Raw genomic sequence first — 15,773 nt, 5'->3', positions numbered from 1 at the left:
AAGCCCAAAGAACTATTGATCAAAATAACTTTTAAAATTTATAACCAGTATCGCTGTTTGAAAGAAAAATACTAAAAAAAAAAACATAACGTTTAGCTATTTAGAGATAATCTTTTGTTAAAACAGATAAGAGTTATTGATATTTTGAGTAAACCTTGAATATAAAGTGTAATATATCACGCCATATTTAAGCTCAAAATCTGTACAACTGACTGAGATATAGTTATTTTGATGTTTGCTAACATCAATTAGCTGTGCCAGCCATCTTGAATTGGGTTGTCTGTAAAAGTTAATCAGTTGTAGATGTACATCCAATGATTAATTCCTGGAATTTTACTTGAAATATTTCCAGTGAGTCCCTGTGATAGACTTGCGACCTGTGCAGGGTGTACCCCGCCGCCTGCACAGTGATTGCTGGACATGGGCTCTGGCGACCCCCCATACCCAAAAAGTAAGAAGCGAGTAAAGATAATGGATGGATGGATGGATGTCCAGTGAGTCATGAACTATTTTGCTAACGTTGCAAACACACATCATCATAACATAATAAACTCTATATAGAAAACCAACGTACCGTGAGATATTTTCACACAGTATAAACATCAGCAGGGTTTCGTCTGCAGGTTTTCCAGTCTGATGGTGTCTTATTTCCAGACAGGAGGAGGGAGCTTTTCACCTTCCCATGTCTTCATACCCCTTAATCACGCCTCAGCAAGAGATGACAGTTTTCTTTACGTTCATCCCCTCATCAGCGCTCAGATTCAAGCGCCGCTGCCTTTCTCCTCTCAGCCCACACGATAATTATGGTTAAAAAGAACTTCAGGGATGTGAGAAAGTAAAAAAAAAAAGTATTTCTAACTAACAGCAATAAATCTGCTTCTCATCGCATTTTTACCCAGCAACTGAAAATTATTCATGACACTTCAGTTAAGAAAAATCTAACAGAAATTGAATTTAAATGGTCCGACAATACAAACAGTCAGGAAAGGGATGTGTTTAGAGGTTTCTCCAGAGATTAATCTTCATTAGTTTACAGAACAACTTCGCCACATAAACAGGAGAAATAAAAAAAAATTGTGACAGAATTCCAAAGTTCATGCTCAATAATCCTGGTAAAATCCATCAATGTTCAGTCAGGTCATCTAGACGGTTTCTTTGTTTTTTTTTTGCTGAGATGTTTCATCCTTCATCCAAAGGATTTCATCAGTCCGAGGAGCCACAAACAAACTGGAGTCCCACAAGCACCACACTCCCATAGTGGAACAAAACAGTTTTATGGTGAGAAGATGGTTTCTGGGGCCCGCCCTCTCCCCCATCAACTCTTCTGAGGCAGCCGTTCCAAAATGGTTCAAAACATCTAAATTTCCATGAGCTCTTTTCACACAGTGTGAACATCACTAGAGTTTCAACCAAACATCTCAGCAAAAAAAAAAAGAAACCGTCCTAATGACCTGACTGAACATTGTTGGATGCAACAAGATTAATCTTTTAGATCTAAAACTAGTGATAAATAATAATCAAGATCAGGAAGACACCCGTTTAGTTTTATTTAACTTAGTAAAGATTTGAAGCGACTCCAAATTAAACTCATCATCTTAAATAACGTGTTGGCCTCACGTCTGCTTTCCTCACCTGCGTCTTTGACATTTGATGAATTCTTGTGTTTTTTAATGACCTCTGCCAAAAGGTGAAAGTGGGCGATAATGTTTTTGTAGGTATATAATGAATCTTTGTGTGGATTTAAATCAAACTCTCACGAAGAACTACAACAGGTAAATTTTTGAAGGCAGCCCTGATTTAAGATGGCCACCACAGCAAGCCAGTCTTCCATCAGTTCATCCGTTATTGGGTCATAAATTTGGGTTGCGTGGGTCGCCGGTGCCCATGCCCAGCTATCACTGTGCAAGAGGTGGGGGACACCCTGGACAGGTCTCCAGTCCGTTACAGGGACACAAAAAGACAAACCATTCACTCTCCCACTCACATCTAGGGACAATTTAGAGTTACCAATCAGTCTAACATGATGAGATGAAATTGGTACAGGTTTTCGCCAACATTTAATTTTCCAAAATAAGATAAAGTAATAAAAGCTGAAGAAAATGAAGAGAGGATTCAATTTTTACTTCTCATGAAAACAACTTGTGCAGCCAAGTGATTATTTCCTTTCTGTTTGTCTCATCTGCTCTAGATTTTTTGTGCATTTTCACAGAGGCTGGAGGAAAGTTACCCACACCATCTTCTTCATATCAATACTTAGACTTTTGCACAATTTTACTGCATTAATTCCATAAAAGCTTGATGCCTAAAACATTAATCTGCACTCAGTCCATTCGTGGCTCGTCTTTAACACAAAGAAACATGTTGGATTTTCAGGCACTGCTTTATTTAGTCACAGTGTATTGAGTTAATAATCACAATACAATATGAGCAACATTTACAGAGAACGATGGCGTCCGCAGGTACATGTCAGGTGTGTTCATATGGCTTGAGTTGAGTCATTAATATAGCTCTTTGCACATCGTACAGCAAATGTTTCTGAGGTTGTTGGGCTGGAAAAAAAAAACAGCATTTGATTTTTTAAAACTACTTACAATGAGGCAACCAAATGTTTTTAAGCAGCTTTTAAATACATTTAAATGAACATTTAGTTCATGTTTATCTGTACACTTTTTCATTTACACCCTTTGAAAAGACAAGTGGCCACATCACAAAAAGTCTTTAAATCATATTTTGATAAGCTCATTCTGCTGTAAATGAACTGATTATGTTCCGAGTTTAAGACACTAAATATAAATTAATAAATTAATAAATAAACATGCTTTCTTCTACATGTTAGGGTAACTCAATCCTGAAATGTGTCTTCAGAATTTTCATTTGGTCCAAGGTCAGACTTTGCAAACCAGCTGTGAATGCTACATAACAAAATTATTTATTTAAGTAAAAATCAGATTAATAAATAATAAAACTGGAGGCGTGAGCTTTAAGTGTTGCTGCTGCAAAAACGAGTCTGAGTTGGAGGAGTTAATAAAACTTCATGAGGTCAGATGGTGATGAACATTAAACCTTTTGAGTCTGTTTTTTCTACTTTTTGCTAAACTTTAATCAGAATAAACAGCACTCTATTTGAAATGTTACATTTCTGGCTTTTCACGGCACATCTCATCACACTATACATAACTCTACTGGATTTTTAATCCCAATAATTTAAGACTGTCTTTATTTGAGCTGAATGTGAATGACCAACTCACACTGCAGTCATTAAAGAACAGAAGTCACGTTTGCATAGATTGTCTTTCAGCACATTCCTCATTAGAAGCTCACATGACTGACTGCACATTTAGAAGAAAACTATCAATTAATTCAAAATCATCACGCTGGACACATTCTGTCTTGGCAACATAAATATTTGGTGTTTCAACATCTGCAAAGACGTCATTTGATTTAAAAAAAAAAAGATGATCTGAACTGTTACCAAACATTTTGCTGGAGCTCTGTTCAAAAATGTTCACTGTGACTCTTTAGAGCATAAACATACATAGCTCTTAGTTGTTTAAAATATTAATAATGCAAAAAAAAGTTATAAACTTTCATGTGAGCAAAATTTTATAGGTTTTACAGCAGGTTCTGAGCCTGAAATAAATTATTTTGCAAATATGTACAAGAAATTTGCAGCAATTGAAAAATTAGGAATAGTATATGTATATATATGTATATCATTCATTTTTAGTTCTGTTTATGTTTTATTATCAGTATACGGTATTATACTTGATTTGGTCTGAAGAATGATTAAGTAGGTGTGTGTTATAAGAGAGAAATCACCATTAAAATAATGAAAAGGTCAGTTTTTACAACAAAAGCCCAAGTACAAAAGAAAAAAAAATAAAGGCCTCTAATTCAGTAAGGTAACCATGGCAACAGTGATCAGTCTGCCTCTGAACAATGGTTTTTCTCCACAAATAACACCTTTTTCTTTTCCTCCTCTTCCAAAAGAGTGATTTGAAAAAGGCTAACATTTTATTTGAATCCAAACACTAAAAAAACACAAACAGCTTCTTCGTGTTTAATGCTGGGAGCTGTGGGAGAACTGGAACATCCCCAGAAGACAAACACTGTTTCCTTATTTTTGTTTCTGTATATTTAATATATAAGCTACAACTGGAACTACTTGAATACATTTTTTCTAATTAGACAAAGAGGAAACTGTTTAATAAACAGCCCCCAAAAAAGAACTAGAATCATCAGCTCACAAATAAAAAACTCAAATTGAGGGGAAAATATTCCTAAAATAATTTGGATTTTAATTTTGAGGCAAATAGTTTGAATTTGATCTATTTAATATTGTATTTCCTTTTGCATTTCAGAACTGCAGCAACTGTGACTCTCCCGTTTCTTAAGCAGAACCGAATCAAGAACCAGCCGGTGATAGAACCACACAGACAAAGGAAAGCTTTGGGAGATGAAGAGCTTGACAAACGTCTCCCATTGCTTTGTAGAAATGAGGATTGGGCTCAAACAGATCAGTATTTTAGATCTTTGTTTGAAGAAATGACTAAAAGAACAAAAGGAGTGTACAGACTGCTGCCAGCATCAAGTCCAAAGGGCGGTTCAGTGATGAGCTGGGCTTGGACCAGTGTTTTATGATGGTAGCATTAACACAGAATGGGCCAGCAGAACTTTTACAGCCTTCAAAACCACTTTTTTTTTTTTTTTTTGGAACATCCATGTATTTTACAACAAGACTTACTTAAGGCATGGCTGGAAAATAGAAAAGAGTCAGGGTATGAGAATTCAGAAATTAAAAAAAGTGACGAGGAAAAAAGAAATAAAAAATAATAAAAATAAAAAAACGCCTGAAACTCATCATCACCTAAATGTTCCATGTAAGAGCATTTTAAGTGGTAGGAGAAGGAATTAGATAATTTCAAAGTGGGTAAAACTTGACTAAAACAATATTTATTCTTGAAATGCAGTACTGGATTGGTCTTAACAAATTAAATGAAACTGAAGCAAGAAAATATAATCTTAAGTTTGTGCAACAAAACAACATTTTCCATATTCTGTAAAATTTCAACTGCCTTTTTTGTTATGGTGTAGTTAAATGTTGGAGATAAGTCAGCATCGTTCCAGTGTTGTGTGTTCAAATCCCTCTTCTGATTGAAAACAACAACAAACAAAAAAAAGTGCTTCTTCACAAAAAAAAAAGTGTGAACTCGTTTTTTTATGGTTGACTAAAACGCAACCTCGGTGTAAGCTCTGTGAAGCCAAACTACAAGTCGAGTTTATGAACCTCTGCCATTTCCAAAGAAATGATCTGTCCGTCAAAGTGAACGCTTGACTGCAGTAAAAAATGGACAGAATGAACACAGACAGATAATTATTTTTTTTACACTTTGCTACTGACAGCTGCCTCTAAAACTATTGCTGCGTCGAAAGATGAGATGTCTTTTACATGCAACAGATATGTCTAAATGCAAACTCAGAACTCCAAGAGGTAGGGATGCACAGATACCAATACTAGTTTCAGGTATTGGTCTGATACCATGTGTGTGTACTTGTATTCATGAAAACAGTTTTTAGTTTGTTTTTATGGTTGGCGGTCCTGATTCACACTCCTCATCAGTCTGCGGCAGTAATGCCCCATAAACTTACCTACCAATAAACACCACCAGAAGAACAACGGCCCATGAGCAACCAGTTGATAATCTCAGTTTTAGCAAGTTTTGGACACATTTAACTTACGGTTGCAGACCTCTGGGCTAGGCAAATGTTTCAGCATATTTACCCTTTTTTTAAAGAGGTGTGTGGCAGAAGCTGTATTCTGCCTTTCTGTTTTTTTATGAGATTTAACAATACTTTTGTGTAGGAGTAGTCTTAAATGTGCTGAAATTGATCATGGTGATGATTGTTAAACATAATGGGCTATTGTAACAAACTGTTTTAATTTTCAGCAGCAATTTTTGGTTGGAAAAATAAAGTTTTTAATGCGTAAATCACATGTTGGGAGAGATTAAATTTGTATTAGAGGCTCTACTTTGAGTGAGAAACTCAATGGCATTTATGAATTTGTGCATCAGTACTCAGAATCAACAATTGTAAGTGCCTGTACTCAGTCTGAAATATGTGCTATCGGTGCATCCCCATTATAAAATGTGTAATGGAGAACTTTGCAAATGTGTTCAGTAAGGAAACAATTTACAGCTGTAAATCTGAAATTCACAGCTGATGTTTTGCCTGAACAGCACATCAGCTTGATTTGTAACTTACGGTATGGTACATCAGAGTATAAAACCTGGCTGCCATAAAAACAACCATAATCTCCAACATCAGCTTCCGTAGATCAGCTGGCTCTTCTTCACACCAACAGCTGCCCTTTCAAAACAAAAGTCTAACTTTTAAAAGAGGGACAAATGTCCCTCAAATCCATAGTCACTAACCAAACATTGGATTAAATTTGATGGCAATATCTCCTTTTATGCTGGCTGGAGTTTAACACGTGCAAACACTTTTTATCTACAAAAAAATCTGCTCATCTTTTTATTTATTTTTTTTACTTTAATAAGAATTTCAGCAGAGGACGTTAGCACAAATATGTCATGCCTTACTGCAGCCAGGCTGATGTAGCATTAGCATAAAGTTTTAATCTAAAAGCAGATGAAATGTTTGCAGATGTTAAACCCCAGCTTCATTTTAATAAACTGTTTAATTTTTATAAATACAGATAACCTATCCAGTAAACTAGATTGAAGAGGCCAAACGCAGTGGGAAAGAATATTCTAGAGTAAGAATCGATCTTGGAAACTCGCACGTGCATCCTGTTTTCTCTCCAGGCACCGGATCGGCAGTCGTCGAAGCAGCAGAAGAAGCTGGCGCAGTCTTTTCCGTCTAAACAATCATACGCGTAGTCGTCCTCCACGTGATAGGGCACAATGTTATTCATCTGCAACAGGGACGTCCCAGGCCGGAGGTTTACCATGCTGGGCACTCTCTGCTGCAAAGACAAAATAAATATTTTAGTCTTGCCACTTAGCCGGCTCAACAAAAAGACAATAATCCAGGAGAAAGTGCCAAAAGAATGATTTGTACCTGTGCATTATTGTTGGCTTTAGCCTTCTTGGTTTGCCGGTTGCTGGTGAAGTAGTGCAAAGTGCCGTACTCCATGAGAGCAGCGAAGGTGAAGATGAAGCAGACAGAGACAAACAGGTCCATGGCGGTGATGTAAGAAACCTTCGGCAGGGACTTCCTGGAGATTGTGCTCAGAGTCGTCATGGTTAGCACTGTCGTGATGCCTGAATGAATTGTTAGAGAGCAGTCCTCATACTTTAATTATTTTGTCCTTAAAGCACAATAAGCACAAATTTACAAGGACATTTTAAGTTTTGGACAGACTTTGCTCATCTAACGTATTTTTTGGACTATAAGGCGCACTTAAAATCCTTTAATTTTCTCAAAAATCGATAGCGAGCTTTATAATCAGGTGTGCCTTATGTATGAATTATGGTTGTGCTTACTGACCTAGAACCAATTTCATGTGGTTATTGTGAATGAGTTGAATAAAGTTTGACTTATCTGACGGTTTAGTTTCGCTTAATGCGCCCTATAATCCGGCACACCTTATAGTCCAAAAAATATGGTAAATTGGTTTGAAGGACACTTAGAAGATACTTATATTGTTACCAACAGAATAATAATAATTAATAGTCACACCTAGAGATGTTCGGGCTGGGACGGCATCCTTATTGATCCAGAAGGAGACCCAGGACAGGACCACAATCATGCTGCAGGGGATGTAGGTCTGGATGGTGAAGTAGCCCATCCTCCGACTCAGGTCGAAAAAGATTGTCAGGATGACATATTCCCCTGAAAGTTAAACACATTTAAATCAAATGAAATGAAAACATTCCTAAACTAATTTGTGAATAACAAAGTGTGTCCGGTCTCACCTGACTGAGTGTGCGCCACATCAGATGTGTTCCTCATTCCCACAAAAGCAAACTGGTAGAGTCTCCAGTAACGCTGGTCAGCCACCTCCACCGCCCGTTTCTGCCATCGATACATGATCTCATTCCTAGGATAGCCATCTGCAAAACAGCCCAACATGCACACAAGACGTAAAATCTAAATCCAAGTGCTGTCTGCAATGCCAAAAGTCGGTCTATTCAGGTAATGCTCACGCAAACTGTGTAAAAAGATGGAAGTGGCCACTATCTCTTTAAATAAAGCCAAAGGAGCTAGAGATTTGCTAGGTACCAAATTATCCTGTTTGTTTGTTTCAATTAAATTCCATATAAAGAGTGTTAATTGTATTTTGATGGAAAATAAACAGGGTTTTTTCAACTGAATGGAGTGAACATTAGGTCTCAGAAACAGAGAAATCATGTTTTTGGAGTGAAAGGCTGTGAAATGTAAATTATTTTGCATTGATTTTGATCACCACTTTTATTTGATCATGATTTATTAGGAAAGAAGGTAAATCTGTTCCACGAACACCTCTTGTTAACAAGTTCATTATAAATGAGGAGCTTATCAATTAATTTGAGGCTGCCCCCAGCTTTTAAACGGACTCCATTTGTTACAAAACACAGATGAATAGTGTGTTTTGTGCTGATTTTTTAATCAAAATAAAATATTAAATTTGCAATTAAAGTCTATACTGAAGTCCACAAAACTGATTCTTGGCAAACAATTGCAGTTAACTCATGGAGAACTTGGTGAGCTAAAGTTCCAGTGGTGGTAAAACAGACATCTGGATGTCTCCTTCTTCCTCAAATTAATATTTATTTATTATTTATTTGTTCTTGTGTTGTACTATTTCACTACAAAACAGATCCCCTTTACTGGAGTACCTGGGACCAGGACAAGCTTGGATTTTAGAAAAGGAGTCCCTTGAAATATTTGAATATTCAGGTTTTCATTATGCATTTTGAGGTTTTCATGTGCAATTAGGAGACAGAGATGAAACAAAAAATTCTGTGCATGTGAGCATGACTTCGTGTGCTTAAACTTACTGCCAAGCAAAAGAAAGATAAACCCAAAATCACTGTCAGGATGTGTAGCAAAACTGCTGGCGTATCCCTACAGAACCTCACTGACACAAGGTGAGGTCAATGAACAAGGCCAAGCTGATTCTGGCAGATCCTGATCACCCTCTCCATGGTGAGTTCAGGTTGTTTCCATCTGGACGCAGGTATCTGCTGCCCAGATGTAGAACAAACAGACTGAAAAACTCATTCATCCCTGTAGCGATCAGGCTTCTCACTGAACAGTGATAACTTTTGTACTGTATTTTAATGTCTTAATGTCTTGTCTAGTATGGATGTTTTGTGTGCCTAAATTGTCTCTCGGGGATAATAAAGATTCTTGAACTTGAACTTGAACTTGAACATATCAGGCGCCGTCTATTTGAGCTAAATCAAAAAGTGGTTTAGATTTTTTCGAGTAATATTAAGTTAAAGGCTTGAAAGCTTTACTGTCACCATAGTGGCTGCCTCCATTGATTTTACACAGTTTAGGACGGACTGTGGATCATGGAGAACACGGTACCACTGCAAGGCAAAGGGGAGCATTCAAGATGTCGCTGACCTGCTCAGTCTCATGAAAATGTCTTCAAATGAGCAGAATGTTTGTGACCGCGAGCGGCCTGGACGCTGCAGGTGGAAGTATGCGCTACTCATTGTCAGTAAAATGTTTGTAAAAATAAAGCGTCCTAATGTGTGTTTTTGGATACAACCACATTACCAGGTGTTATTGCCTGTAGATGCTTAACTTGAGTTTGCAGAGCTCTCAAACTGCACCAGCGTGCTAAAGGTTTAGCCTTTCAAGTTTACAAACAGTAAATCATGACAATATTTCCCATGGGTAAGGGAAATTAGGATTTGTTGCTCATTTGATGACATTTCCTGTGACTGCACTCCTTCTGACATTTGCCCTCCGCTCCATGAAATGTTATTTTTGTATTTTCTGCTGGCAAGTGGAAGATTAGGATCATGATCAGACATGAGAGGTAAAAGCGCAATGCGAGAAACAAATGAGGGATGACACAGACAACATGAATCAGACCAGGAAAGAGTGCATAATTCATTAAGTCTGTCAGAGAAAATGGCACAGGTGATCTCCTCTTTCTGCTGGTGGAGCAGATGATAGACTCATACAACAGCCTTAGGCAGATGGGCCCTTTGACAACACAGGCTTAGCAAATGTGCTAGAACCTCTTTCTGAACAAGCCACGAAAGCAGAAGTCGAGATGGCGGGTTCTAAAATGAGAGTGGGGCGGGTTACGTTTGACCACCTACAGCTTGAAAACTCCAGGGGGCACGAGTGCTCATCCATTGGAAAGTTATGCAGCTTAAGGTAACACTCCGCATTAATAGTCAACCTGACAAAAACAGAATTGTGACAGAAAAAAATTAAGTCTCAGAAACCCTGTTTTGATTGTATTGAAGCTGTCGTTTCACAGATTACACCAAAAGAAACACACAACATGGGATCGCTTCAAGGACGCACACACTAACACAGAACTACAGATATCTATAGGATTAATGTAAAAATAAAAAACAGACTTTTCGAGAGTCCTACCTCAGGGTGTACATGACTCTGCCGTTACTCCACAGCCTCAGGAGGCGGTTGGGAGTTGTGATCCAGTGAGCGTCTGATTTACGGGAGTTCCTGAAGAAGGTGTCAGGAATCCAGATTTTTCCCACCATGTTACTGTTGAGCATGAGCAGCTTCATTGTGCTGTTAAACTTCAGGCGGCTGTCGTACCACGTCTGGGCAAAGAAGATGTCAATGGTGTATTCCTGCAAAAAGAGGTCCATGTGAGTGAAGAAAACCAAAACGTCTGTGTGCATGTCCAGGAAAATCAGTGTGTGGGTCGGTTTTACAAATATTGAGATAATATTTTGTATAAGAGCCATCAACAACACGTACTTTGAGCACTACTCATTGTAGCCAACACTTTCTGTTCGTCAAGTATCTCATGAACCAGTGAACTAAAATCTTGATGTTACAAGTGGATGCACAGTTACAAGTGATTGATTTTGGAGCTAAACTAATTTTAGATGGCTGCCACAGCTGACCTTCTTGCTGTCCTTGAGTCAAAAGGATCCACAATACCTCGGTTTTGAAACCAGCCTCATGGCTATAACTTAATAGGTTTTATAGATTCTGAGCTAAAACGATGTAGTCGTAGCTCAGAATCAGTCACAATATAATTTTCTTGATATTGTGCATGATGGTATAGTATATTCAAGATTGAACCAAAATGGCTATAACCTCAGTTTCTCAATATTATATGGTTTTAAATTTAAAACCTCCAGCATGAAAGGAGGTAAGCAATGTGCATTCTTTCAGGAAAAAGTAGGCTTAATTTTTTTGTATAGAATCAATTTGAAATCATATTTTATTCTGGATTGAATTGTACTGCATATCGTATCATATTGTATTCCATTGTGTTGTACTGTATTATTACTAGGGATGCACAATATTGGATTTTTGACCAATATCCAATATGCCAGTGTGATAAAACTTATTTGGCCAATAATCTATACTAATATCGATATTTTTCCTAGACCTACTTACAGAGACTACATAGCTTTCTCTGTTGTGGCATTAAAATACTACATTATTCTGCATGGTCTTTGTCAATTTGGCCACTGCCAAATGCAGATGCCAAAAAGGGGGCTGAAAATAATGTAACATTTCAACTTGGATTATGTTTAATGTCAAATTTATTTGTGACGTTTACTCTCTCTAACACAATGACAAAACTTGAACAGTGAAAATTTGTAAATTTTCACAAATCTAAACTATCTGTTCACAAGCGACAAGTGAAAAGCGCGTAAGTAGTAATGCATTAATAGATATACTTGAGGGTTTTTTTTTTATTAAAAGTTAACTTAAAACAGAAGCCTTTTATATCTGTGTTATTTTCATGAAATAGCCGATGTCCAATATTTACCTTTATTGCTAATATTGGCCGATACAGATACCATGCCGATAATATTATACATCCTTAATTATTATTATTACCGTTATTGTGTATTATACAATATCATGTTGTATTGTATATTTTGTGTATTGTAGCTTTTTGCATTGTAATATAATATATAGTATCACAGTGTATTTTATGTTGTGTATTGTATTGTACATTGTATTGACAGAATCAGAATAAGCTTTTTCATCATTCTACCGCGATACAGTGAGATTATGTTTGTACAGTCATCCGAAAACTGGGCAGAATGCACGTTGCTGCTGCTACAGGAGCCTCTTATCCTTTATCAGAATACTTTTTTAGATAGAAAAAGGTAAAAGGCCATGAGGATGGATAATGGTATTACAAAAAAAAAATCTCTTCACATCTTGTCCTATCAGGACATGATTTAAGACAAATTTAAAAACTCTACCAGCAAGCACATTGATAAACACATTACATATACAGTTGACATCAAGATGGTGAGATTTGTCCATGAAGCACTTCCAGACAGGCTATAGTCCTGATAAGATGTAGGTCAGCCGGCAGTTCTGATAAATCTGCACAGAAGTTTTTTTGGGGGGGATTGCGATAGTCGAAGCTTTTTCCCTAGTTCTCCCATGTCCCAGGAGAAATTGGATAGTCGGCCTATTTTTGAGGCCAAACGAGGGAGTCAGATTCAGATAAGCCACAATTGTTGATTTTCTTCAGGCAGACTTTTTTCTTGTCAGCCTTGAGTCCTGCTGGTACTTTCAAGATCCAAAATGGCCAAATTTATGGGCATTCCACTGATCCGTGCTATGAACCTCACTAAAGGTCATCTCTAACATGCTGGCGAGTCCTGGAAGCCGCAGGTGGCCTGCGATTCTCACAAATCGCTTCCATCTTATGGTTTAGCTCGTAAATCATCTGATTTTGAGTACTCGTAGCACGAACCAAACCTTCACACAGACTTGGCAGTTTTGTCATGGCCAAAACCGCTGCCGATGCCTTCTTCAAAAGCCAATAACATAGGAACCCGCCAATGCCAAAAAGCATGTACGTTGTATTGTTTATAATATCACATATTGTATTGTATATTGAATGATTTAATGTAGTGTATCATAGCAGCCCAGTTTCAGCACTGTTTCACCTTTAGACTCACTGCGTGGAGGTTGCAAACTTTAAATTTATTCTCTAAAAATCAAACGGTTAGCATTTTATTTTGGGCAGACATTCATAAACCCCTGAGGTTGAATACTAATGTATTTTTTAAAGTGTTAAAACCAAAAATCAGAGGAAGCAGTCTCACCATGTTGATGGGGTCCACTGGTCCGATGCTGTTGACGTAAACGGCTGTTTCAATCACCGTCGGCCGCACTGAAACAGGACAGGAGGGAAATTGTGCAGACATTCACAGCAATGCATTAACCAAGTTTAAATCACATAAATTTTATAAATGTATTAAATGTAAAGATAAATGCAGTTTATGAACAATGAACATTGGTCTACAATCTATTTTTTTTATTTTTACAGAAGTGTTCTATCTGTCAGGGATTACTCACCTCCGATGTCAGGCCGCAGTTTGTTGTCGTAGCCATGCAGCAGTTTATTCAAGATCAAAGTCACGTCGCTCTCGTAGACCTTTGGTGATAAGACCCAGGTTTTATTAATGGGCACGTCCTCATAGTCTTCCTCCTCCTGTTTACTGGGCTCTAGGGCTGAACTGTGAATGAGAGAAAACTTTGTAAAACACACAGATTCCCAGTGATTGTTTTTCATTTAAACAGTGTGTGTGGATACAAGACAACATCTAATGGATAAAATCCATGGTTCTTGCTTTTCTTAGAGCATCTGCCTTCATTTGTTTTGCCTCAAGGAGAGGATTAAAACCTTAAACAGTCTGAGATACCATCGATACCTGAGCAGAAGGTCTAAAGTTACATTTCTGAGGAAGCTACACCAGACAGCTGCATCTCCACCTTTCAAATGTCCAGAGGGGAGTTGAAATGTACTCAGGCCAGATGGCACATTTAATCACACAACCAATACCTCTAATTACACATGCCTGGAAAACCTTGACAAGAAAATGTCCTGGAGGTATTTAAACTTTGATATTTGAGAAAAAAATATTTTTTAAAGTTTAAATATTGAGGCCCAGAGAGGCTGTCTTCACTCCAACAGGTCAGACACATTAAATGCACTTTAATTTCAATTTTACGGCCTTTAATAGATGCTGTTGGATGGCTGCATGCGTGTTTGGAAGCATTAAGTTTAATTTGAAAAGATTAATTTGCATGACGCTCTTGAGTGGATCTACACTGGATAAATACAAAAACGATTCCAGCACACAAACAGAAACGTCCTTCTGTCCTCATGACGTAAAATTAGCTTAGTTAGATTTGCCGAACATATAAATGTAAAGTAAAGCAGAACATTTAGTCAGTGTTCATTATAAATATTTATTTTTGGTTCATTTTTTGCAGGGAAACATCAAGCAGAAAGTCATTCAAATCAACCCTGATGTCTGTGAAACTGAGCCAACAGCTGGATGATGGTGGAGTTGAGGTTTCATTCTTTTACATCAGCACCAGCAACTATCACTCTTCTTTGTACACTTATTCACCACAGCTGAACGAGGGAAGGGAGGCCACAATGTTTTAGTGTATGCCTAACAGATGAATAAATATGGATGAAGCATCTCCACCTTCTCCCGCTGTTCCAAATTAAAGATGAAAAGTCTTTGGCCTAACAGGAAGTCTGTGGGCAGAGGAGTCGGTTGATGTTTTCTTGCTTCTAAAGATAAGCAGCTGCATGTTGTTCCAGCTGCAGGAAATAAAGAAACCTCGGGTCTAAAGCTTCAGATAAAAAGGTATGAGCTAGAATAACTAAAAAAAGATAAATATCATTTGATTGAAAGGTGACATTTGACTATATTCTGATCTTCTGAAAGCACTTGATGATATATCCACAGTTGATATGAACAGTAAAGGTTTCAGCAGCTAAAAAAATAAAATAAAAGTAGACTAATATCTATGGCTTTGGGTCATTGTGTCATGGATGAAGTCTAGTCTATTGAATTAGAAGTCATCCGGGAAAAAGGAGCTTAAATCCTGGGCTGAACGCCAAGTCTTCAGGGTTCGCTCCTGTATCAAGTCCGTGTTTATTAGCAGGGAACAGCAGCAGCATCGTTTGGCACAAGCTGAGCGTTCAGCCACGTGGAACCGCCTGTAATAGAAGCAGCAGAACCCACCAGAGAGCAGACTCATAAAAGTGCTTATAGCTCCGTTTAAGTTACAACCTGTGAGCGCTGCTGTTTGCACCAAATATCCTCTGAATCCAGAGGAAGTTTCTGCTCCAACCAGATAAAATCAACTGCTCAATAAGAAGAGATTTGATTTATTTCATTGTTGTTTAAAAAAAAAAAGCAGCTTCGACTGTAACAGAAATTGCTGAGCTTTTGTTTCCTTTGCTGAAATAGTCACTGGTCTGATATGTGCTTTATAAGCTAAAAGTTGTCCTTTGGGAGTTCTGGTATTGTGGAAAAGCATAAAGTGCAGCGACCGTACACCGCAGGTTTGCTGGGCCAATTAAATCCCCTAAAGTTGTAGCTTTTTGCAGATGTAAACTGAGAGGACATAATGAACAGACGGCCTTATTCGCAGGATACCTGCAGTTTTATCACGAATGCGCACAAGGTTGCCTTTAAATGGCTTCCTAACGTAAATGTCAAACAGTGACAGAAAAACCAATGATCCCCCAACGCTTGCATACCTACCTACCTATCTATCTATCTATCTATCTATCTATCTATCTATCTATCTATCTA

The 15,773-nt window shown here is 37.7% G+C and overlaps 1 protein-coding gene across 2 annotated transcripts in view; it reads right to left on the bottom strand.

Annotated features, from left to right (window-relative positions):
* Window positions 1-6,706: 6,706 nt before the first annotated feature.
* gabrg1 (gamma-aminobutyric acid type A receptor subunit gamma1) overlaps window positions 6,707-15,773 on the bottom strand; it is a 14,433-nt gene continuing 5,366 nt past the window's right edge. Inside the window, exons 2-9 of one of the 2 annotated variants that reach the window (XM_037694716.1) lie at window positions 13,510-13,670; window positions 13,257-13,324; window positions 10,573-10,793; window positions 10,290-10,372; window positions 7,941-8,078; window positions 7,705-7,857; window positions 7,084-7,286; window positions 6,707-6,988 (exon numbers count right to left, since the gene is read on the bottom strand). In XM_037694716.1, the coding sequence (XP_037550644.1) occupies window positions 6,707-6,988; window positions 7,084-7,286; window positions 7,705-7,857; window positions 7,941-8,078; window positions 10,290-10,372; window positions 10,573-10,793; window positions 13,257-13,324; window positions 13,510-13,670 (1,309 nt within the window). Of the gene's footprint in view, window positions 7,016-7,083; window positions 7,287-7,704; window positions 7,858-7,940; window positions 8,079-10,289; window positions 10,373-10,572; window positions 10,794-13,256; window positions 13,325-13,509; window positions 13,671-15,773 lie in introns of both variants that reach the window. The other variant, XM_037694717.1, reaches the window with a different exon arrangement.

The sequence above is a fragment of the Nematolebias whitei genome, chromosome 21 (genome assembly GCF_014905685.2).
Source record: "Nematolebias whitei isolate Nwh7 chromosome 21, NemWhi1, whole genome shotgun sequence".
Classification (NCBI taxonomy): domain Eukaryota; kingdom Metazoa; phylum Chordata; class Actinopteri; order Cyprinodontiformes; family Rivulidae; genus Nematolebias; species Nematolebias whitei.
Note: the sequence above shows the minus strand (reverse complement) of the source record. Positions and strands in the feature narration are given on the sequence as shown.